At 30.9% G+C, this 24363-nt stretch overlaps 1 protein-coding gene across 1 annotated transcript; it reads left to right on the top strand.

The window, feature by feature from the left end:
• The first annotated feature begins 281 nt into the window (after positions 1 to 281).
• LOC140440550 (uncharacterized) lies at positions 282 to 23913 on the top strand. Its single transcript, XM_072530926.1, has 4 exons — positions 282 to 433; positions 7670 to 7776; positions 20235 to 20308; positions 23534 to 23913. The coding sequence occupies exons 1-4, from the start codon at positions 376 to 378 to the stop codon at positions 23793 to 23795; spliced, it is 501 nt and encodes a 166-aa protein (XP_072387027.1). The 5' UTR covers positions 282 to 375; the 3' UTR covers positions 23796 to 23913.
• Positions 23914 to 24363: the final 450 nt, after the last annotated feature.

Here is a 24363-nt window from a genome sequence, read left to right as displayed (position 1 = left end):
ATGATAGAAGTTCGGCCTAATCGCAGTTTTTAACAATCGATGCGTTTTTGCCTATTTCATTTTATTTTTAATTCTTTCATTTATTTTTTAATTATTTTTACATTTTTTGTACATACATAAATTCGGCTTTGCAACAAATTTGTAACCGACATTTTTCATTTTATTTGTAATAAATATAAACGACTTTTTGTTGCCACTTACAGTACCATTCGCTAATAAAATTATAATATATTATTATTTTTTAACTTGTGTATTGCTTCTTGAATTTCAACAAAATATACATTCATATATTTATCTGTACATCGTTTCCTTCCTGGAAATTATAAAAACGACCACAGAAGTAAAAATGCCAGTAGTGGTGTCAAGACTTTCAAGATGAGTCGACTACTGATACTTCTTATTGTCACTGTATTTGTCGAATATAGTTTAGGAGGTATGTAACAAATTATTAACACCAAATATATAGATAAGTTGTTATTTTTTTTCAATTTTCTATTTATAAAGAAACAGTTTTCTTACAATTTATCATTTATATATATATTTTTAATATTTAATTAAATAAAATTGTATTTATTTTTAATACAATAAAACTTCTCAATAGCAAGCAGTCAATAAAAATGATATAAAATTTTGTCCATTAATAAATTAAACAAATTTTGTTTTTTATTACTTAGTGAAAAATTCTTCTAATAATTTAATTTTATCTGACTCATTTATATTGACAATTCAGACATATATTATACCTTTTAAAGTAGACGACTTTAATATGATATTGCCAATATTGCTGAGTTGCGTTCCTGGGACGACTTTATTGTAAGATAGTTCATTCGATTACATAAAATCAACTTTAACTTGAGAATATCCGTCAGAAAAAAATCATAGCATGTAATTCGTCCTTAAAAAGACAAATACATGCCATAATGACAGTAAAATTCTCTTGTTAGTGATTTCATAGTAAATCATGAGGATAAAACCAGGCAAAAAACCTCATATTACTATCCCGACATGGTAAGTATTTGGAGTTACATTTAGTTTACTCTCAATAAACACCAAGTTCTGATTTTATATGTTTGTTATTTAAAAAAACATAAATGATGTATCCTCTATATGTTACCGACTAACTAATACTGGTATTTTCCTTTTATTAACTTCTTCTTAATATGGGTAACCAGATCCTACTGCACTCTGCCGAGGAATTTGCGACACAATTGGTCTCATTTAGCATAATTAGAGCCGCTTCTTTGATTTTTCTCTTTTTACCATTTGTTTCTTTTAGGACTGTACTTGATTCATTCCATTGAACCCTATGTTCATTTTTCCATGCGTGTTTATATATTTGAGATCTATGAAATTCTCTATTTTAAATATAAGATTGATGTTCACTTATAACATTTAATGACCTTGATGTTTCACCTAAATAAAACTGATCGCATTCACAAGGTATTTTATAAGTACAATTCTTTGTTCTTTCTTGTTCATTGTTAGGTTTAGTTTTAGATAAAATATATCTCAATGTGTATGTTGTAATCTTCTTAAGTTTTTCTGACAATCCTTTTATGTATGGTATTGTTATTTTCCTCGTATTATTCCTTGTGTATGCTGTAGTATCTCGTTCTAAGTTGTTCTGTTCTATTCGGTCGACTGTTGAAAATTCCCTATTTATAAATGATAAAAGATCATTTTTTAATAAAACAGATTAACAAATGTTTTTCCTCTAAGAACGAATTTTCGTTAGAACAAGCAATTCTGGCTCTCTCGTATAATGATTTAATGATTCCCTTTTTAATATTGATATTGTGATTTGATTTGTAATTTAAATATCTATTGGTGTGTTTATTTTCTATATATCTGAGTCTCATATCCAGTATCGTTCTTAGAGATTAAAACATCCAAGAAAGGTAGTGTGTTATTATATTGCTTTTCCATGGTAAATGTCTCTTCCTTATCGTTTATATCGTTCAGAAATGTGTCTAACAACTCTGATTGATGAACTCTGCGGCCATATTGAGAATACATCATCTACATATCTCCACCATACTGTAGGTTTTAAATTTTGTTTAGAAATAATATTTGTTTCAAAATCTTCCATAAATATACCAACTAATAATGGAGATAAACTAGTGCCCATTGCTAGACCAAAATTTTGTTTATAGAATTCATTATTTAGTTGAAAATATGTATTATCAGTACATAATGTCAATAACTTCATTATAGCTGATATATTTAGTTTTGTTCTAGTTTCCAATGTATCATCACTCTCTAATTTTGTCTTGATTATATTCAAAGTCCTATCTAATGGCACATTTGTAAATCAAATATTTATGTCAAAACTGACTAAATTATTATTTGAATTAAATTCAATATTTGATCATTTGTTAAAAAAATGTTGTCTATTTTTTATAAATGTGTCATTTTAGAGTTGTTCGTTTAGAGAGTTGGCTACTTTTTAATGACAAAATTATGGAATAATTTCATTTTTTCGAGAATAGGTGACTTTGGAGACAAATTCCGAAACAGGTCGATTTTTTTTAAATTATGGTTTTTTGGAATAACTATATATCATATCAGTGACTTTATTCATCTAGACGTCATTACGTAATCAATAACCTTTTTTTAAATTAGAATAGGGGTCGTGTAATATATAACTCTTTTGAAAACTTTCAATTCAATTCAATTCTAAATTCAGTAATATAAACATTCACATAATTATTTATACAGGGTGGCCAACCACATTTATTTGTTGAAATAAATTAATTTACACAAGGAATACGTATTTAATTTATTTAATATAAAAATACATTTAACTGCTGTCAGAAAACAAAACGAAATGTTTATTCCACAAATAAAATTAATTCAACAAAAATTTGCATTCTTGGTTTTCATGTGATATGACTATTTTTATTTCGAAATCCCAAATGAAATCAACACCATGTATATAAAGAAGTAATGAATAAACAATTATTTATTTTATATAATTAAGTAAACAATATACTGTAGTTTTTAAATTAAGTTTAATTGAAATCATGGACAAAAATTTGTATACAGGGTGAACTACAAAATAAAATTACGATTTTCTCATTTTTTTAAATGGATCACCCTATATTTGATTTTTTAGAAATATTGTATTTATGATACTATTTCATTTTTATATAGCATTCGCTATACCTAAACCTATTATTTTCTACTATAAAGTATTAAGTATTGAGTGATAATATAACAAAATCATTTTTATTCAATAAGTAACTAACAAAAAATATAAACCATAACAATATGCAATGAATTTATCAATAAACGTGCTATTATGGAAATATCATATTTATTTAATGAAATATAAGATTCCTTAAATTCCTACAAGATAATATTTTGTATAATAATATATCAAGATTATTTTTATTCAAAAATAACTGATACAAATCATTGTATACAATTGTATACATTGTATACAATTGATGTAACAATTTTTAGTATATGAACAGTATTCTAAGCCAGGAATTTTTAATAAAACATTCCTAACTGCCGATTGTGACGCGCAGTTATTAATAAGTAAAAGGCTATTTGTGTCAGTTACAAAGGTAAAATAGTAGGCTTTGAAAAAATTACTGTTTTCATATTATTACCTTTTTAATCGGTCTGTGTGGCTTGTTTTTAGTGTTAAAAATGAATTTTTCTGTAAAAGAGTTAACAGATATGATCTGAGTATTAGGAGAAAGTTCGAGAAATTCCTTACTTGCATCCAGAATATATCACGAGCGATATCCTGAACGGAGGAAGCGCCAGAGCTTTTGAAAAATTAATGGATCGTTTTGTTCGCTCTGGGTCAGTTGTATACGAAAAAAATGAGAAAACCAAAACTGTTCTAAGTGAAGAAAAGGAATATGACGTACTGATAGCTACTACTGAAGATCTCCACATCAGCACTCATGAAATTTCACGTCAACATGACATTAGTCAAACTTCGGCAGCAAAAATCCTTCGTAAACAAAAACTGCATCCTTACCGCAAACAGTTACATCATTATTATTGACAGTCGATGATTATCAACACAAATTAGCTTTTTGTCAATGGTCTACCAGCAAGTGCAAAGAGACCAATTTTTTTTTTCGATTATGTGCTTTTTGGAGATGAGGCTACATTTCACAACAGTGGAACGGTGAATCGGCATAATTTTCATTACTATGCATCAAGCAATTCCTATTTTGTTAACACTCACAGTCAAACTATGTGGACTATAAATGTTTGGGGTGGTATTGTTGGCGATTATATGATTGGCCCACATTTTTTTGACGGTCTTGTGAATTTTGATGGTGCCATATATCCGGACTTTCTAAATAATTATTTGTCAATACTACTGAAAAATGTACCGCTTAATATTCAACAACGAATGTGGTTTTTACACGACGGTGCTCCAGTTCACCACACTGCTCGTATTCACAATCATCTAAATTATAACTTTCCAGGGAGGTGGATAGGTAGAGGAGGACCAACTGCTTGGCAACCAAGATCACCGGCATTTTCCAAAATTGATTTTTTCATGTGGGGCTATATAAAAGACCTTGTATACCAGAAGCCTCCAAAAACGCCAGATAATATGAACAATTGTATAGGCGTTGAAGGTGGACATTTTGAACATTTACTTTAGACATATTTCCTTAATATCACATTAATTGTTACATTTATTACATATTATTATGGTTTTTATTTTTTGTTAGTTACTTATTGAATAAAAATAATTTTGTTATATTATCACTCAATACTCAATATTTATTTCTACTGACAAAAATTGAATGTATTCCCGAAATTTGAAGAAGACTAAAAATATCTCGGAAAATAATGAGTTTAGGTATAGAGAATGCTATATAAAAATGAAATAGTATCATAAATACAATATTTAAAAAAAATAAAATACAGGGTGATCTATTTAAAAAATTGAGAAAATTGTAATTTTGTTTTTTAGTTCACCCTGTATACAAATTTTGATCAATGATTTCAATTAAACTTAATTTAAAAACTACAATATACTGTTTACTTTATTATATAAAATAAATAATTGTTTATGCACTACTTCTGTATAAAAAATGGTCATAACTTGTTAAATACTCTGTACAGTAATGCAAAGCCTATATTATAATCACAAGAATTATGAGAGGAATATAAATATGAAAAAAAATGTATAGGGTGTCCTATTTAAAAAATTGTATGTTTGCTATACCACGTAATTATTAATCACCCTGTAGAATTTCAAATATTTTCCAAGTATGGAGAATATTATTTCCTACATTTTTTTCTAATTAAGTTGTTTGAATATCTTGTACCACAATGGAATTATCAACCGATGTCGCACTAAAAACTTACCCTCCTGTATATATAATTTTAGAGGTTTGATTGGTCAATTATTGGCAAATGAAAGACGTCAACTATTTTATTAGTTTACTAGAATACGTTTCGTTTTTATTATTCTTTAAAAACATCCTCAGGTCTCCAAAAAAAGTAATGATTAATTACTATTTAAATGGGAATAAGCCACAATTAAAGGTTAAAATACGTTTGTATTTTGAGAACGATTTCCGAAGTGGAAATTGAAACGTCAATAAACGTATTTTAACCTTTAATTGTGGCTTATTGCCATTTAAATAGTAATTAATTTAAAATGCCACAAGAAAATAGCTTCAGAACAATATTAAAAAAGTAATGATATAAGAATATAAGTAAAACGAACAGGGTTCATACATACAAAACAATTTGTAAGTTTTTGTGATGTAATGAAAATTTAAATAAATAAATAAAATAAATTTAATAAATAAAATAAATTTAATTAAAGGTATATATATTTTTTTAGAATAACAAGATTTCCTGTAAGACAATTTTCTTTCTAAATTTCCTTTGTATATGCGTTTTTTCTGTGTAGAAACTTAAGACTTTTATTTTCTTCTATTACATTTTTAATCTCAATCGCATTTTGTTCTCTTGTATGTTTCCTAATCTCTTTCATGATGTCCCCATTTATTAATCTGCAGCTAAACCCAAGCGTTTATCAGTAGAATACCGCTATCAAATGATACACGTTTATCTTTGCCACTTACTTCTACAGAACAGGTAGTACCTAAAAATATGATACAAATCGGTATTTTTAACCACAAGCGTTAGTTTTATAATGTAAATACTTAAAAATGCTTTATTATCAAAAATATAGAAAAAATAGGAGTTAAAAGTTACTCAGTGTATCACAAAAATTTTTGTTACACGATCTTTTCATATAATTTCAACTCATCAAGTTAACCTTATCGATCTATTAATATATGTGTATGTATTATGCTTTCTTTTATAAGCCCACTTTTTATCGTTTCTCTGCTTTTTATCTATTTTTCTTAATTACATAGTATCTATACTTTTACCTGAAAAAATAGTTGGCAAATACCAAAGCGGCTTCTGTAGACAGAAGTCAACAATAGACCAGATATTTGTTCTGCAACAGATTCTCGAAAGAACAAGTGAATATAACATCGACACACATCATCTCTTCATAGACTTTGAAAGCGCATATGACAATATAAACCGAGAATTCTTAATAAAAGCAATGAAAGAATTTAATATACCAACACAACTAATAGAACTTATAAAAGAATCTCTAAAAGTAGAAAGTAGAATCCGGATACAAAATGAATTAACGGAAACAATAGATGTGAAAAAAGGACTACGCCAGGGAGACGCTCTATCATGCATCTTGTTCAACATCGTACTCGAGAAAATACTGAGGGACACAACAGTCAATACACGAGGAACAATCATTAATAAAAGCGTGCAAATACTAGCATTTGCAGATGATGTTGACATAATCGCAAGATCAAGAAGAAAAATGATAGAGGCGGCATACAACCAAATAGAACGAGCTGCACAAAATAGTGGCCTTAAAATCAATCAGACCAAAACAAAATATATGCAGGTAAGTAAAAACGCAGAAATAAGGCGGCCACAAAATATAACAATAGAAAAATACAACATTGAGGGGGTAAAAAACTTTATATACTTGGGATCTCTAGTCACATCTGATAATAATGTTGCGGAGGAAGTGAAGAGGCGAGTATTTATTGCAAATAAATGTTACCATGGCTTAATTAGGCAACTAAGATCAGATAACGTCGCAAGAAAAACAAAATGCCAAATATATAAAACCCTAATAAGACCGGTACTCACATACGGCTCAGAAACCTGGACACTCAGTAAAAGAGAGGAAACGTTGTTAGCCACCTTCGAAAGAAAAATCTTGCGACACATATATAAGGGCACAAAAGAAAACGGAATATGGCGAAGAAGATACAACTCTGAACTATACAAAATATACCAGGATCCGGATATTATATCATTCTTTAAAATAGGACGGCTGCGTTGGATAGGACATGTAGAACGAATGGAAAAAGGGGAAATATCAAACAAAATATTCAAACAGATGCCAGTAGGAAAAAGAACAATAGGAAGACCGAAGCTGAGATACTTAGAACAAATAGAAAATAATATAACAACCTTAAAAATAAAAAACTGGAGAAAAAAGTACGAAACAGATCAGAATGGAGAAGAATCCTGGAACAGGCCAAGACCCAAAAAGGGTTGTCGAGCCAGTGATGATGATGATGATACTTTTGCCTACATTACCTAAAATTTTATTTTGTTTCAGATAGTTCTTGTCCACCACTAGTTAAATTTAGAAAAGGATGTAACGTCTGTATCTGCAGTCCAAATGGTTTCGATTATACCTGTACACAGAATAAATGCCATCCAACGGTACGTATTTTAAATGAGATTATGATTTATTTATTTTACTCTAGTTGTCAGAGACAAAAATGCCACTGAGCCTCTAAAAATCATACAAACGGTATACAAACAAGCTGAGGTTTGTTGGGAAAAGTTTTACACTCCTGTCCCCGGGCTTCCCCCTAAAACCTTCCTCGTAGAGGGGGAAAACGGAAAACATTGATACACCAAGAAACTTTACGCGTAGTGGTCGCTAAGTTCTTGAAATTTTCAAGATTTTGTTTTGATTTCAAGACAACATTAAGACAAGAAGTAATTTTAAATTTCAAGACAATATAAGACCAAGATTTCTTGTCAAGAAAACAATAAATCTTGAAATATCTTGACTAATAATGAAAACTCTAAAACGTATTTATTTGTGAAAAAGATAACCTATTTTAACATAAAATAACATATTTTAATTTATTGAACACTTTTTTTTGCTAAAATGATTTATTATCGGAATTGATAAGCCGTGAATTGAGGCAGATAACACTTTTTATGGAGTCAACATCTAGCCGATTTCTTGATTTTGTTATTGTTAAAGCTGCTCTTGAAAATAGCCTTCCCGCAGGTACAGATGTTGCTGGTATTCCGAGAAAATCTTTGGCCATTTTCGATAATGACGGGTAGACATTTTCGTGTCTTCTCCACCAATCAAGTATATTCTCAGAATCTTCTGAGCTAGATTCATTTAAGTTTTTTCAATTTATTACTTCCAAGATTGTATGTTATCATTATCAGCTTTCTTAAATAGGTAAGTAATATCTAAATAAAATTTGTTATCTTAGCTACCGAGCAAACTCGTTAAAAAGAACTATACAGTTTATTCAATTAGTTTTGTTATAGTGTTTCAGTATTTTATCTCTCGCAGCTTAAATACAGTAAATTAATTGCTTTTCTGTAGCGTTTCTATCAATTTTATTATCAAGTTCATGAGCCCATATCTCCAGTTTGTCTAAAAGTAAGTTTATTCCGATTACCTCCAATGGTACTGTGTAATATTTTCCCCTTCGAGTATTGAGTATTAAAGAAAGTGTTTTAAAACTTCCCAGATACTGACAAAATTTACTGATCAGATCGCATTCTTTATCTAATATCTTGCAATTATTTACATTTACCATGTTATCACAAAATATAGTTAAAACATTTTTTACACTTAAACCCCATATTAGCATCTCGAAAGTTGAATGCCATCTTGTAGGCACATCTAATTTTGACATAACCATCTTATTAACTTGCATTACATCACTTCTCTTCAACTACATTAAGCTCCTTTCCCCCAAATGCTGCCCCTAATTCCAAAAAGTAAGTATTATATAAACCATTCTATTAAATCTCAACTTATATTCTCTTTACTCTGACTTCGGTTCATCAAATCTAAAATACTATTACTTCCACTTTCACTTGATGCAGAACATTAAAACTAGCTTTGAGCAGACACCCCTTGAGAAAATTCTTTGTCAAATAACATTCCATGCTTTGCATTTAAGTGTCTTTTTAACCCAGATGTCCCAGCCAAAAACATAATAAACGTTTTTAATAAAAACTTTTATTATGTTTTTCACATGGTACACATTTGGCTAACTTATTTTTGTTTTTGCCATTGGTACTGGTGTCCACCTTGATTTCAAAAAGTCACAGATTTTTTTCTGCCTGTAATGCCAGTATCGCCTCTAGTACTATTACTACCACTATCCTACATTAAATTCTACTGCTTTTTTCTTTTGCTGCCACTATTGCAGACAGCTACAGACTCACTGGTTTCAGTTTTGTCATTCTCAGTATTCACACTCTCACTAGTAGTCACGTTAGTCTCACTGATTATTTCATATTTACTTAAACCGTAACGACTTTCTGCTTACTGCTTTTTGGTAAATATTCTGAGCCAGAATTCGAGCCAAATGACTCAGCAGATATACTATTTACTGAAGAGGCACTGTCACTCATGGTAAAATAAGAGATAATCTTAATATATATACTAATCTTAAATCTTATATATATATATATATATATTGTTATGAAATTAAAGCTCCTAAACAGTTTTTTTTTTTGAATAGTATGAACATAAAACAAAATGACAATATTGAATATACCACATATATATTTAACTCAAACAATTGTATTATTGTTGTTAATTTAATAGTTGAAACTAGATTCAACAATAAGAAAGAAACTAAAAGCAAAAATAAGCAGAATTCACAGACATGTAACAAACCAATAAGGACTATATTGTATCACCAGATTTAATTAATGTTTTCAAAATAATTTTATTATTATTATAATTAAAACCAGTTGGTTTATTATAAACAAATTTAGCATAATAGAAATAAGATTCTTTTAATACGTGAGTTATTATAGCCACTGAGTTATAGTTGGTTGATAAACACTTTTCAATAAAAAAAAAAAATATATAAAAAAAAATTAAACCAAAAACAATTGTTGATCATGAAATTGATTATGATTTAAACTTAAGTTATTGTTCGTTATATATATATATTATATTATTTATGTAAGAGATACTTACAGAATAAGCCAATATAGCCACAACATAAAGATACAAAAAGCAAATATCAAACCACTTCGGATCGAGTGGAAATAAAAACCATAAATTTGTATTTATTAATTAATTACAATTTTTATTATAATCCAAATTCTAATATATACAAGTCAATAGAATCTTCAACAGTCCTAAAACAGATAAAATATTTAAGTCATTTATTCACAAAGTAAGAAGTTTCAATTTGTTAGTAAACATACAGTTAACATGGATAGAGCTCGGAAAATAAAACGTGTTAGGAGGTGAAATAGGATATATCTCATAAATAAGAGTTCAGAATGATATAATCTTTAATGGACAGGTAATCTGAAGACAATTCTCAGTGATTCAATATCAAAAATGCTTTCAGATAGCTTTAAAATTAAATAAAAGCAAAATAAAAGCAACTAATTCATGTTAAAATTGGTGTATGTCAAATTTGTTAGTAAAAATTTTAATATTTAAATTATCATTTGTTGTAGAAATTATATGTCAAAAGAATGCTTAAATTCTCTAGTATTTGTTTCAATTCATTTCAAAAGTCAATATAGTTCTCAAGATTTAACAATTTATGAAAATTTAAAATATTTTTTATTTTAATCATAAATGTCAAAAATATACAAAAATCCTGTCAGATCTTAAAAAACATTGTCAAAATGCTTGGAGATCTGGTAAGCAATGAAAAATAAAAGATAGAAAATCAATAGTTACGAAGGGGCAGAAAATTTTTGATTATTTTTCAGCAGTCACAATTTTTCAAAAGTATTTTAAAAAACCTTAAAAAAGTCCTGAATTATAACAAAGTATATTCAAATTACCTTGCCGATAAGAAACCATCGTTTCTGATTAAATTTTAGCAAAGCCTGCAGATTAACAGTATATTTTCCGATAAGGGAATTGTTAGCAGTCATCATAAAGAGGTCCACAGCTACCAGAAAGGTGAGTTTTTCCACTCATTTGAATTCTCGCTGAATAAAGAGACCGTTTGGTGTTTATTTTTGACTGAAGATCATTTAAAATTCATTTTGGGTACTTATAAATATTTCTCAACCATTGGAGAGATAATTCTGATAGTTTTGCGGCCCTAATCCATTAGAAGACGTCACTGAAAGATGCAATCTTTGTTATTGAAGATTTCCATAAAATTTTTAGAGAAGGGATTATCTGAAAGACGAAAGTGAACTTTAATAAAGTTAAACGCAAGTTTTGAAATTTCTTTAGAAATAATCTTACCTTTTTTTTTTTAAACGGCCTATATCATCCTAAATCATCTTTGTGTTAAAAAACAAAATAATTTGAAGTCAAGTTCACAAAAATTTTATTATCGCTTTTGTAATATTAACCAAATATAATTCACCGTTTCTTTTGCTTACTAAAATCATTAAACAAAACAGTTAAACTAAAAAAATTGAAGGATTATAAACCTTTGTTTTCGCTCTAAAAAGATAGTAAGTGAGGTTATAAATACTTTGACAAACAAAAACGTATTAGATCTTAGATCAAGTATTTCTTGTTGCAACTTCACAAAACACTAATTTCATATACTTACTTCAATATTGTATTACGTCATAAATCTAAATCCATTCATATTAGTATTAAACGGTTAAGTATTGGCTTATTTATTGGAAGAATCTTAAATAATTTTTTTTATATATATTATACAAGATATCGTTGTGTAATATTTAATTGATCACTTGTGAATAATTGCACAGTACATTAAAAATAAAACTTCTTGTGTGGTGATTTTTGCTTTATATAATTTTATATAGCTTTATCAAGCAGTACAGGTCACAGAACTCGCTTGAGTTAAGAGTCTGCATGTTCTAAGACAAATAAGTAAAAAAAATTTTAAATTCAAAATACAGATTTAGAGAATACAAGGTGAGTAGAATAAATGTTTGTCAAATTTTTTTTATTTTCAGGCGTTCAATAATTTTTATTAAAAGCATTTCTAAATTTAACAATATTACAAATTAATCAACTAAAAAAAAAAATTATTTTTATCTTCATAAAGCTAGCCGGTAAATAAGAGCAACTTGTAGTTTTCTTGCATCGAATTCACATATCATAACAATATATACATATATATATATATATATATATATATATATATATATATATATATATAATATAATGTATTTTCTATCACCAATATTTACAAACTCGTATCAAAAATATAGAGAAACCGGTACAGACTACCACTTTGTAATAATAACCTTACTTAACTAAACGGGATAAAGCATGCAACTGCACATCAATTTTGCGTTAGTCAGGAAACAAATGCAGATCGTTGACTCCCCGGGGTCGGGAGCCAGTGGCAGTGGAGCCACCAGATAGCCGTGTTAGCACGCAACGCAATAAAAAAGGTCGCCGGGGAATCACCGAACCGGGTAATCAAGAAATTTCAAGATCTTGAAATTTCTTGAGTGGAAACTCAAGTCAAGAGATGTCAAGAAAAGGCCAAGACAAGATTTTTTCAAATGTTTCAAACAAGGAATGTAGAGGTAATAGATTTTGACAAGAGCTGTGAGTCATGCCGATGCAGTACACAAGTTTACCTGTTATTTACAAGGTCATAGCTCTTGTCAAAATCCATTACCTATAGCTGAGATAATTTAAAAAAATATATTTATACACAGCGTTTTTAAAAATATTTTAAATGCCTCACATTTGTTGCCAAAACTCAAAACCGAAATTGGTGAAAATATGTTTGGTTTCAAAGCATATATTATATACTTAATTATATTTAATTATGGATAAGTAAAGATAGTGATGATGATATCCAACCTCCGATCGGGAGACGGCACTTAAAGAAGAAGAAGAAGATATTTAATTATCAGATTTCAAGAAAAAAAAATGAGATGGTTAAAGAAATTCTCAGAATTTTGTTTAAAGTTATTAATGTGGCAATAATATTATTGTTCTTAATAAATGACAATATGGATACAGGCGAAATAATATTTTCTTTACTTATAAAAGTCTTAAATTGTAATACTTATTTTTCAGTTCTGCTAGGTTTAAATCTTGTTCATAACATTTTTACTCCTCTATTAAAGAGTCACTAACATCACTATCATAAAGATTGTTTTAAATTTAATGTTAATCACCGCAGATAATGTGGTCAGAAAAGTTTCTATGTTCTGACATTTTTTTATATACATTTTTCCAATCATTCGTCCGATTTGTCATTACCGTTGTTTGCTTGGAAAATAATATACAGACTTGATAGTACAGTAAGTTGATTAATTTAGTATAATCCAACCAATCTCTTTTAGCCTCCTCAGCCATATATATAAGTTGTTTACGCGAATACTAGTTAAGAGAATGGAAAGAAAATTAGAGACTTATCAACCAAGGTAACAGGCAGGATTCCGAAAAAGTTACGGAACAAATGACCATCTACAAAGTATAAAAACCCTAATAGAGAAAGCAGTGGAATACAATAAACCTCTAGTTCTGATATTTATCGATTTTCACAAAGCCTTTGACACAGTTGAGCTAAGCAAAATATTACAGGCGCTTAAAGAATGCAGGCTAGATTATAGATATACTAAATTATTATACAAAATATACCTGCAGGCAACAACCACTGTCAGATTACATACTAACAGTAGTTGCATAAAAATAGAACGGGGGGTTAGACAAGGAGACCCAATGTCACCTAAACTTTTTAATACGGTGCTAGAACATGCTTTTAAGAATTTGGATTGGATGACAAAGGGAATAAAAATAGATGGAGAATATCTAAACAACTTACGTTTCGCCGATGATATACTTATAATAGCTGAAGATCTAGGTATGGCAAGAGAGATGGTACAGGAACTCGTTGTGGCTACAGAAAGTGTAGGTTTAAATATAAATATCTCGAAAACAAAAATCATGACCAATTTGGTACCCAAACAGAACATCAGTATTGGTGGAAAAGAAATAGAACTCGTAGATAGATATAAATACCTGGGACATGAAATTATGATTGGCAGGGATAACCAGACTCATGAGCTGAAGAGAAGAATCGGCCTTGGGTGGGCAGCATTTGGAAAACTGAGAGAAACTTTTAAAAGTGAGCTGCCCACATGCCTAAAGAGAAATTTATTTGATCAGTGCGTCCTCCCAGTCTTGACGTACGGAGCAGAAACACTTACCTTAACAAAAGCAGCAGCTACCAAACTGAGAGTCACGCAGAGAAGAATGGAGCGGTCCATGTTAGGAATAACTCTGCGAGACAGAATAACCAACGAAGACATCAGGAGAAGAACCGGAGTGACTGACATCATCGAGAAGATAGCCAGACTAAAATGGAGATGGGCAGGACACATAGCCAGAATGACAGATGGGCGATGGACAAAGAGGTTATTGGAATGGAGGCCAAGGGAAGACAAGAGAAGCGTCGGTCGACCACCTACAAGATGGACTGACGATTTAAGAAGACTCGATAAAAACTGGATGAGAGCGGCGCAAGATAGACGGGGTTGGAAACATGAGGAAGAGGCCTATGTTCATCAGTGGACTCTTGAGGCTGGATGATGATGAATCTCTTTTAACTTTTTCTTGTGATTTATTTTGACCCTTCGTTACATCGAATAGAAGATGATTCCAAAGATTCATTTATTGAGTTTAGTGAATTTTTTATATAATACTCTCGAATGGTGTCTGTTAAGTATCTGGCCATAATGCAATGTCGTTTACAAAACTCTTAGTTTAATTATTTTTTTGAGAGGATTTTAAATTTATATTTTTTTAAATCCGTAAACTAATTTTTCGAAACTAAATTCAGATTTCTGCTTTAATGTGTACCTTCTAAGAATTGCAAGGCAAAACAGACGGTTATTAGAGACATGGGTAACCTAAAATTGCATTCCAAAACATATCTCCTCAACTAAGCAAAAATCCTTAGCGAATTGGTTTCTAGTATTCATAAAGAGTATACCAGAATAAAAAGAAAAAGACAGTTAAGATTTGATTTCACGTACGGTGCGTCTGTATATCCGCTTATACGTATTTCACCCTAAAAGGGATCTTTAGAATGGCTATGCACAGACGCTCTGAACGTGAAAATAAATCTTTTCTGTCTTGGGAAGCAACTCTAACATGGCTTCGAATGGACGCAAATAGCGACATCTGATAATAAATCCGTAAACTAATTTTTCGAAACGAAATTCAGATTTCTGCTTTAATCTGTGCCTTCTAAGAATTGCAAGGCAAAACAGACGTTGATAAAGATGTTATTATTCCTTATATTTTTTTCTTTTATTTCATCTTCACAATCGGAATTGCTTGGTTTTTCCTGCTGGTTTTTTTGCATAATAGTTTCAAACACAAGTCCTAAAGGCCCTTAGGGTGCCTTTGGTTTTTTTGTAGGATGTGTCGCATGCTTTTCCTATTAAACGAAGAGAAAATCTACCATAACATACATTTTGGGAGAATCACCCAAAAATTTATCAATAAATTTGTTGCTTTCACGATATTTGTTAAAGTCGTCAACATATCTTGCATAACTTTAGCGAAAAATGTCTAATTCCTTATTAAAAATAAAATTGTTCCAAAATAACTAATTATACCAGTGCGATTCGTCCAAATTGATAACACCCAAAACTTGCTATTAGTCAAATAAATTTCGGACAAGTTTTTCACTGGCCGTTATCAGTAAAACTAGTTCTTACATTTTTATTGGTAAATCAATAATTTTGGGTACGACTGTTTCTTACTAGTAACTTACACTAACGAATAGCTGTTGAATGTATTGTTTTTTAAAGGTGTGTGAGTAAAGCTGAAATTTATTTGATAAACTACTACACCAATAAAAAACGAACATGCCTTCTAAAGGTGAACTTATTTATACTTAAATGATGGACAATGGTCAAAAACAATTTTACTCCTTAAATATTACTTCAAAGTTAACTTTGATTTTTTTTTCATGAAAGATATTTGATTGTGAGTGACAGACAAAACATATTATGTACGTAAAAATACATTTATGTATGTTTAACCTAATCATGGATAAAGTAATAAAAAAAGTAAGAACGAAAAAATGATACCAAATGGGAGAAAAACAACTTCATTTGGGTCAGTTAGTTCTTCTTCTACTTTTACTGTTATTGTGTTGTACTGGTATATATTGTCGAGCGTTTGGATTATAACTAGAAATATCTCTCTTGCGTCCAATAAGTGAATAACGTCCTTTAATTTGCCCCTTGGCATTTGTGGACCTGAGAAAGGCGTATGACTCTGTACCAAGGTCAGAACTATGGGAGGCAATGTACAAATTAGGAATACAGACAGAGCTAATAGAAGCTACAAAAGCTCTGTATAAAGAAAATAAAGTGTCCATTAAAATGGGAACAAGAATCATAGGAGACTTCACCACAACAAAAGGGCTCTTGCAGGGTTGTTCCACATCTCCAACCCTATTCAAAATATACTTAGAAAAAGCCTTGACTACATGGAAAAGAAAATGCGAAGGCATGGGAGTACCGGTACGGAACGAATACCTATATACGTTAAGCTTTGCAGACGATCAGGTAGTGATTGCACAAGACCAAGACGACCTCAGCTACATGATGAAGAAACTACAAGAAGAATATACCAAGGCTGGCCTAGATATTAACCTCGCGAAAACAGAGTACCTATCTACAAGTGAAGAAGACATAGAAGATCTACAGATTGATGACAACGTAACAATCAAAGGAAAGGATAAATTCAAATACCTGGGGTTTATAATCACGAAAAAGGCAACAACAGAGGAAGAAATTACACAAAGATTAGGACAAACAAGAACAGCAATCCGACAACTTAACTCAGTATGGTGGGATAGACACCTAAATATGAAGACAAAAACACAGATCTATAAAACATTAGTGCGAAGTATTATGACATATGGGGCTGAAAATTGGATCATAAACAAGAAAAACAGCAGTAAGATAGTAGCAACAGAGATGGAATGCCTGCAAAGATGCTGCAGAGTAACAAGAATGGATAGTAGAAGTAATGACGAAATAAAGCAAAGAACATCAATAGAAACAGACATACTAACATATATAGAACAAAAACGATTAAAGTGGTATGGACATGTAAGAAGAACTAGCGACAGCAGATGGACAAAGAGAATAACCGAATGGAGCCCCATAGGAAGGAGGAAAAGAGGACGACCCCGAAAATCCTGGAGGAACGAAGTAGACGACGCCATGAGTAAGAGAGGCCTAAACGATGGAGAATGGAACAACAGAGAGAGATGGAAACGTTTGAGCGAGGGAAGGCAGTGAATACTGTAGAATCCCTAAATATATATATAATTTGCCCCTGACCAATGGTTTCTTACGGCCCATGAAACATAAATATGCCGGTTAGTTTTATTCTAGTGATTTCTCTTGTAGTTACCTCATTATAAATATTACAGCAGGAAATGAAGCATTTAAAAATCGAAAAATTACTGGCCGCTATTTTTCAACTGGAATATCTGGGAAAATCAATAGAAAAATTGTTTTGTAGAATTTTTGTATATTCTCTGTAAAAAATAATATTATTTTAAATAGGATGAAAAAATAATATTATTGTTTGCGGTATAATTCATTAGAAAAATATTCATCAGGAACTTAAAAATCCTGACGCTCTTTTCCTTGTTTACACCAACGATCCAGTAGCAACTGCAGCTTTTAAATATTTTTTGATGAACGGTGCATTTTTTTCCGCATCTACTTTGTAAGTTGTAGTGATATATTTCTTGATAGCTTGAAAATAAGAACCACCTCTTTTTGGATTTTTTGCCTTCTTTTCATTTTTGGATAGTGAAGGTGTTTGTGGCGTTCCAGATTCCGGCATAACTGAAGTGGCTGATGATTGGTTTTTGATATTTAGGAATTTTACAAAGTATTAAATATGAATCCAAAACAGTCTATTTGCAATCAAGTCTAGGACTTAAGTCTTAATTGCACAATTTTCAATCAAAACTCGCATAAGATACAATACGTAACGTTCAGGAGACTGATTTAGATAGATACGTTTGACTTTTTCCACTCTATAAACACATCGACATGGACACTTGCGGGTGTGGATGCATAAGCATAAGAACGCTCATCAACACTTGTCGACTTTATCAAACGATTTATCAAACGATTCGGCATAATTAATTATAAAAATTAAAAACCTAATTTTCAGGCCCCAAGCATTATGGACCCTAGGCACGTGCCTAGGCCTTAGTCCGCCCCTGTCTAAAAAGAATGTTAAAAAATTAAAAAAATCGCGCAACGTTTACCTACTTATTTAACAGCTTTAGAAAAACTGACTTTATTTGTGGCAAAACACAAAACCTGTGTACGAAAGCTACATTCTCAACTTTAAAACCGTTAAAACCGAGTGTCATATCGACGAAAAATTTAATTTTTGTCGATATGACACTATAATAAAAAAAATCGGTTGCCTGTAAAGTCGGTTTTACGGGCGAAGATTTTACGTGACAACGTCTTTTTCTCGGTAGAATATTTATTGATATGAATATTATTAAATTGCACAATAGTTGTTTGCAGTTGAAACGCGCTGTTTCTTCTCAATCGGCTGAATTACGATTGATTGCAGAGTGATTTAAACTAATAATTTACTTAACACTATCAACATTTGTCAATAGTATGACATAACCTATAAACTCAGTTTCTCAACTTTTGTGTCAATCTAACAATTAATCAATCAATCATAGTTTACGATAATGAAATATTAGTGTACAATTATTTACCTTTATTGTTGTAGTTGTTGTAAATGACGAATTTAAGCACTCCACATTTTCACTACAGACACAGCTGACGATACTTTAACCACACGTGTGAACTTGTATTATGACGCTTTCTCGGTTTTCCAACGCCAAGAACGCTCGAGAAAGACAGAGACACAAGCACGCACCGATTCAACGCGCCTAATTCTCTAGTGCTGCGCGCGCAGCGGACCGATCATGTTTGAGTGGGAGAGAGACGCAAGGCATTCGCCGGTCCGGCGGGCCTCTCTCTCGTTCGGTGACTCATCGTAACAGACGTGAGCGGGCGTTACACTTTTTCATGAGTGACTCCGAGCCACAACCTAATTTAAGACGTTGTCACGTCAAAAATATCGAATTTTTACCGTCGAGTTGAAACAACTTTTATTTAAAAAATTGATTTCGTGAGCGTAACTGACATTCAAAATCGCCGGTTTCTTCAGGCGTTGTTTCCGAGAGAACGGTTCGGTATTCACAAAAAGTGCCAATTTACATTTTTGTTGAAAATTATCTCAGCTACATTTTTGTTTGAAACATTTTTTTGTACAGATTCTTGGTAAATCGGTGTTTTCCGTTTCCCCTTCCCCTACGAGGGTGATTTTACAAACTTTTTTGCATTTTGGGTTCCAAAATTGACTAGTTTTGATGTAATATGACACCGACGCGACGTAGCAGCGTAAAATATGACATCAACTGTAGAAGTATGGTACCGAAATTATTTTCTTGTGACATTTCTATGTTATCTACTATATTTCATGATAATTAACTAAAATTTTAATTGATATTTATAGCTGAAATAGGAATAGGATATATAGGATAGGATAAGATTGCTGAAAATTTAGTTTGACCAAAAGAATTATGTCGTGAAAAATTTTGTGTGTTTAATTTTAATGATTAAACTACAGAGGTATTAGTGTTAGTAACTTTTAGGCGCATAATTAAAAAGATAATCAAAAAGTTAATGGAAAATAAGTGTAAAAGGGGGATAGCAATAGGGATAGGAGTAATAGAAAAGGAGTGTAAAGTAAGAGTTTAAAATTAAAATATTTATTTCCAATTATAACTACTTTTTCTACTATTTCATCTTTTGTGTACCAAATGACATAACAATGACATAACTATATAACTATTATTAGTTAGTTTTGAAATTAAAAAGAATAATTTTCTTTATAGAAGCGGAACGACAACTTGGAAATGTTATTATCGGATGAAGATTATTATAAGGATGATATGAGCAATGACATTGAGTAAGTAAATCGTCACAAATATGACATCAAAATTATTGTATGCTTTGGTTTTTTGGTGAAAGGTGCTTATAATCTTCTGGATAATGATATTTCAACTTTACAGCACATAAAATATGGTCTAAATTATAAATTTTCAAAAAGAGTTACATCTCTGTATGGGGACAGCAAAAGATTTTATTCTAGATTCAGAAAATGGGATTTACGGTCTTCGGTATTAACACAGAATTCCGTGGAAAATAGAAGTTTCAGTACTAAGTCCTGTTCATGTTAATATTTATACAGCAGAATTGTTACCACAGTAATTAAAACTATTAAACTTTTCACGATCATTTCATCATCCAAAGATATCATTTTATTTGTAGTGTTTTCATCTTTAAATTAACATTCCAAATGATCTGTTTTGGTCCTTCTAAGAACACTGTTTCAGTTTTTGTTCTAAATGACTTTCAGTATTTGCTACTAACACTTCATCATCAACATACATTAAGTTTCGTGGAATGTTACCCTGTAGCTTCGCTGTTGTTTAATTTAACACTAATAAGAATAAATAAGGACTAACCGATCCCTGGTGCAATCCTTTTTTCACATGAAATTTATCAATCTCTTCCATATCTGTCCTCTTACTACTATTCTCTCCCTACCGCTAAGAAATCTCTAATCAAACATGTGGAATCGGCCATAAGGCAACTGAATAATTTAGACATCGGATTATACAGACTAACAAACAGGCAAGATATTCATACAGTATGTTCAAATTAAATACTGAAATTTATCAAAAATAAATTTATTCGATGTGTAATACTTTAAGGCACGAATCGGAAATGAAATAGTTCCAGGATTAAAACAAAGATTTAATGATAACCATGTCAACGCAAATGGAGAATTCATGGCTAATCTCTTTGCTTTTAACGAACTGAGAATCAATAATACATTTTTCGGCCATGAGCTCCGGTATAAATATAAATTTGAAAACTCCAGGGGACACAAATCTATGATTAATTTTATAGTCACTAATAGAAAAATCCACTCAAAGCAGATTCTAGATATCCGAACTTTAAACTCAGCAGACGCAGGGACTGAACACAAACTAGTACTAACAAAAATAAGAATGAAAATAACACCAAAACATTTTCTATAGGAAATCACCGAGGAAAAATTCAATGTAGAATCACTGTGGAACGACTCTACAAGAGAGATGTACCAAAGGAGGCTAGCACAGAAGATACAGCTGAAACAAATAGACGACATCGAAGATATAAACGCGCGCTGGGAGAAAATTAAAAACAACATTAAAGAAGCAGCAACAGAAGCTCTAGGAAAACGCAAAGTCATACTGAACAAAAGAGAAACAACATCAAGACACCATGGTTCAAAAAAGCAATTAAAATGAGAAATGTAAAGAGAAACGAGATGCCTACACGAAGTACAAAACATCAAATACTCCAGAATCCCGAGAAGAATACAAAATGAAACAAAGCAGTTGGTAAGAAGAACAAAAAATGAACACTGGGAACAGTTTACAAAAAGGATGGAAAGCGACTTACGGTACATAAAAACAGATATGGAGATTCATAAGAAACCAACAGAAAGAAATTGCAGAATTAAAGGAATACAATAACATACCAGCAAACGAATGGGAAAGATACCTGACAGAAATGTTTAAAGGAAAGGAAAATAATAATCAACACAATAACGTACCTGAATTAAGACACGAAATAGAAATCAGTTTTCAGGAAGTAGAGATAGCCATAAATTCACTCAAAAATAGAAAGTCGCCAGGACCAGATGGAATAACCAACGAGCTTCTAAAACACGGAGGAGAAAGTATAACCCTTGAGATGACAAAACTTATACAAAAACTAATATTGCACTACAAGATATCAGACACGTGGAGAAACAACATAATGATACCAACGTTCAAGAAAGGAGATAAAGAAGACCCAAACAATTATAGAGGTATTAATCTACTGAACACCGCACTTAAGTTTACCAGAAAAGTCCTAACCAACAAAATCAATAAACTAACAACTTTATAAGATAAACAACAATGATTCAGATCGGGAAGATGCTGCGTAGACGCCGTATTTGTACTAAGACAAATCACAGAAAAGACCATCTATATCTATGTTTTATAGACCTGACAAAGGCTTTTGATCGCATCCAAGTCGAAGACGTCTTACATCTACTGTATAAAAGAAACATGCCAATCAATATTATACACACCATCCAAAACATCTACTTCCATAATCGAAGACAGGCAAAGATAAATGGAAAACTAGTGTATGTCAGTACAAAGCGGAGTCAGACAGGGTGAGTGAGTAAGTAAGCCCACTTCTCTTTAATATAATAATAAATTATTATTATTATATTAAAGATTATATATTATTAGACCTATATTAGCATACACAGCGGAGACAAGACCTGACACATCTAAAACGAGACGACTACTAGAAACAACAGAGATGAAAATACTCCGACGAATATCAGGGAACAGTCTGTTGGATAGGGAGAGAAGCGAAAACATAAGAAGAGCATGCAATATAGAAGACATAAATGGATGGGTGACAAAACGGAAACAGAAGTGGAATGAACACATTAGTAGAATGGCAGAGGATAATATAGTACAAATAGCACGAAATAAGTCACCAAATGGACGGAGAAGTATTGACAGACCAAGAAAAAGATGGTGCGATAATTTAAGCAATTTAGGAGGCTAATATTCAAGAAGAAACAGGCTTACACGAAGGAAGAAGAAGAAGATGTGTAAGAGGTGAAATCATAGCATCTATTAAATTTCTGATAAATCCTGGAATGTCATTAGATTCACAAGATCTAGTATTTTCAGTTTTTAATTAGAAAATCATATAATTTGTCCTAGGGAATTGGATATAAAACCATTTTTTTGTTGATATATCGTTATATTATACGAATATTATCAAGTACACATGTAGTATAATTAAAAGAAAAACACTCTAGGTGGACTTATAAAAATCTCTACAATTGAGTATTTATTTTAAACTTTTAAATCTAAATTTTTATGTTTTAAATGTAATGTAAGATTTTGTCCTTCTGTTATATCTATGCGCTTATAACAAAAAACTAAAACACAATACAGTGGGTACAAAAGTAATCTATCTTGCTAATATTTTGATTCTTGATAGTCTAAACATTTTCTATGAAATTTTTTTGGTTATAATAATTAAATTTGTAACTTCTTTGTTGCAGTTCAGAACCTACATCTGACTCAGCCGAAATGGACGACTTTGATAGTGATGAAGATATCAGTGATAGCGATGAAATTACCGATGATAAGGAAGTCCGTTTTAGAGATAACAACGAACTTGACAGCGACGATTTGAGTGACGATGATGATGATGATGATTTTGATTCAGACAGTTTTTACGAAAACTTTGATAGTGAGGACGATGACCATTATGTAGGCAAGAGAAAACCTGCTCCTTGGAGAAAACATAAAAAGTTCCCTTAAGATATTTTTTTGTAAAAAAGTATTAGAATGAGGATTATTTAAAAAATAATTAGTATTTTTTTAATTATACTAGTTATATATTTATAAAGTATAAAAAATAAAGAACAATTATTATTTCTTTCTGTAGTTTGATTATATATACATACTGAGACTGCCTTCCGTAAGCAGTTACCAAATATGCGTTTAGTGATTGTTGTACCTAGAAAAACAGGCGTTTAAAACGGGCAGATATCTCGTCACATGTCTTGTAGATGAAATTGTAATTATAACGTCAACAGAAAAAGGGCTAAACTTATGGAATAAAGAAACTGACAAAGCGAGGAATAAAACTAAATAAAAAGAATAAAACAAAAACATAAAAGAAATATCAATGAAATGAAATCAATGTATTTAAAGCAAATACCGACTTTGCTTTATGGGTTGTACGGTTACCGGAGATATATCATTTTCAATATGAGGATAACGACAAAGCTTTACTTTATGGATACAGTTTATTCTAGTTTTTTAATTAAATGTAAAGGTATATTCCTGCAATCACATGAATGTGCTAACTCAGCGTCGCTTATTT

The sequence above is a fragment of the Diabrotica undecimpunctata genome, chromosome 5 (genome assembly GCF_040954645.1).
Source record: "Diabrotica undecimpunctata isolate CICGRU chromosome 5, icDiaUnde3, whole genome shotgun sequence".
In the NCBI taxonomy this organism is placed as follows: domain Eukaryota; kingdom Metazoa; phylum Arthropoda; class Insecta; order Coleoptera; family Chrysomelidae; genus Diabrotica; species Diabrotica undecimpunctata.
Note: the sequence above shows the minus strand (reverse complement) of the source record. Positions and strands in the feature narration are given on the sequence as shown.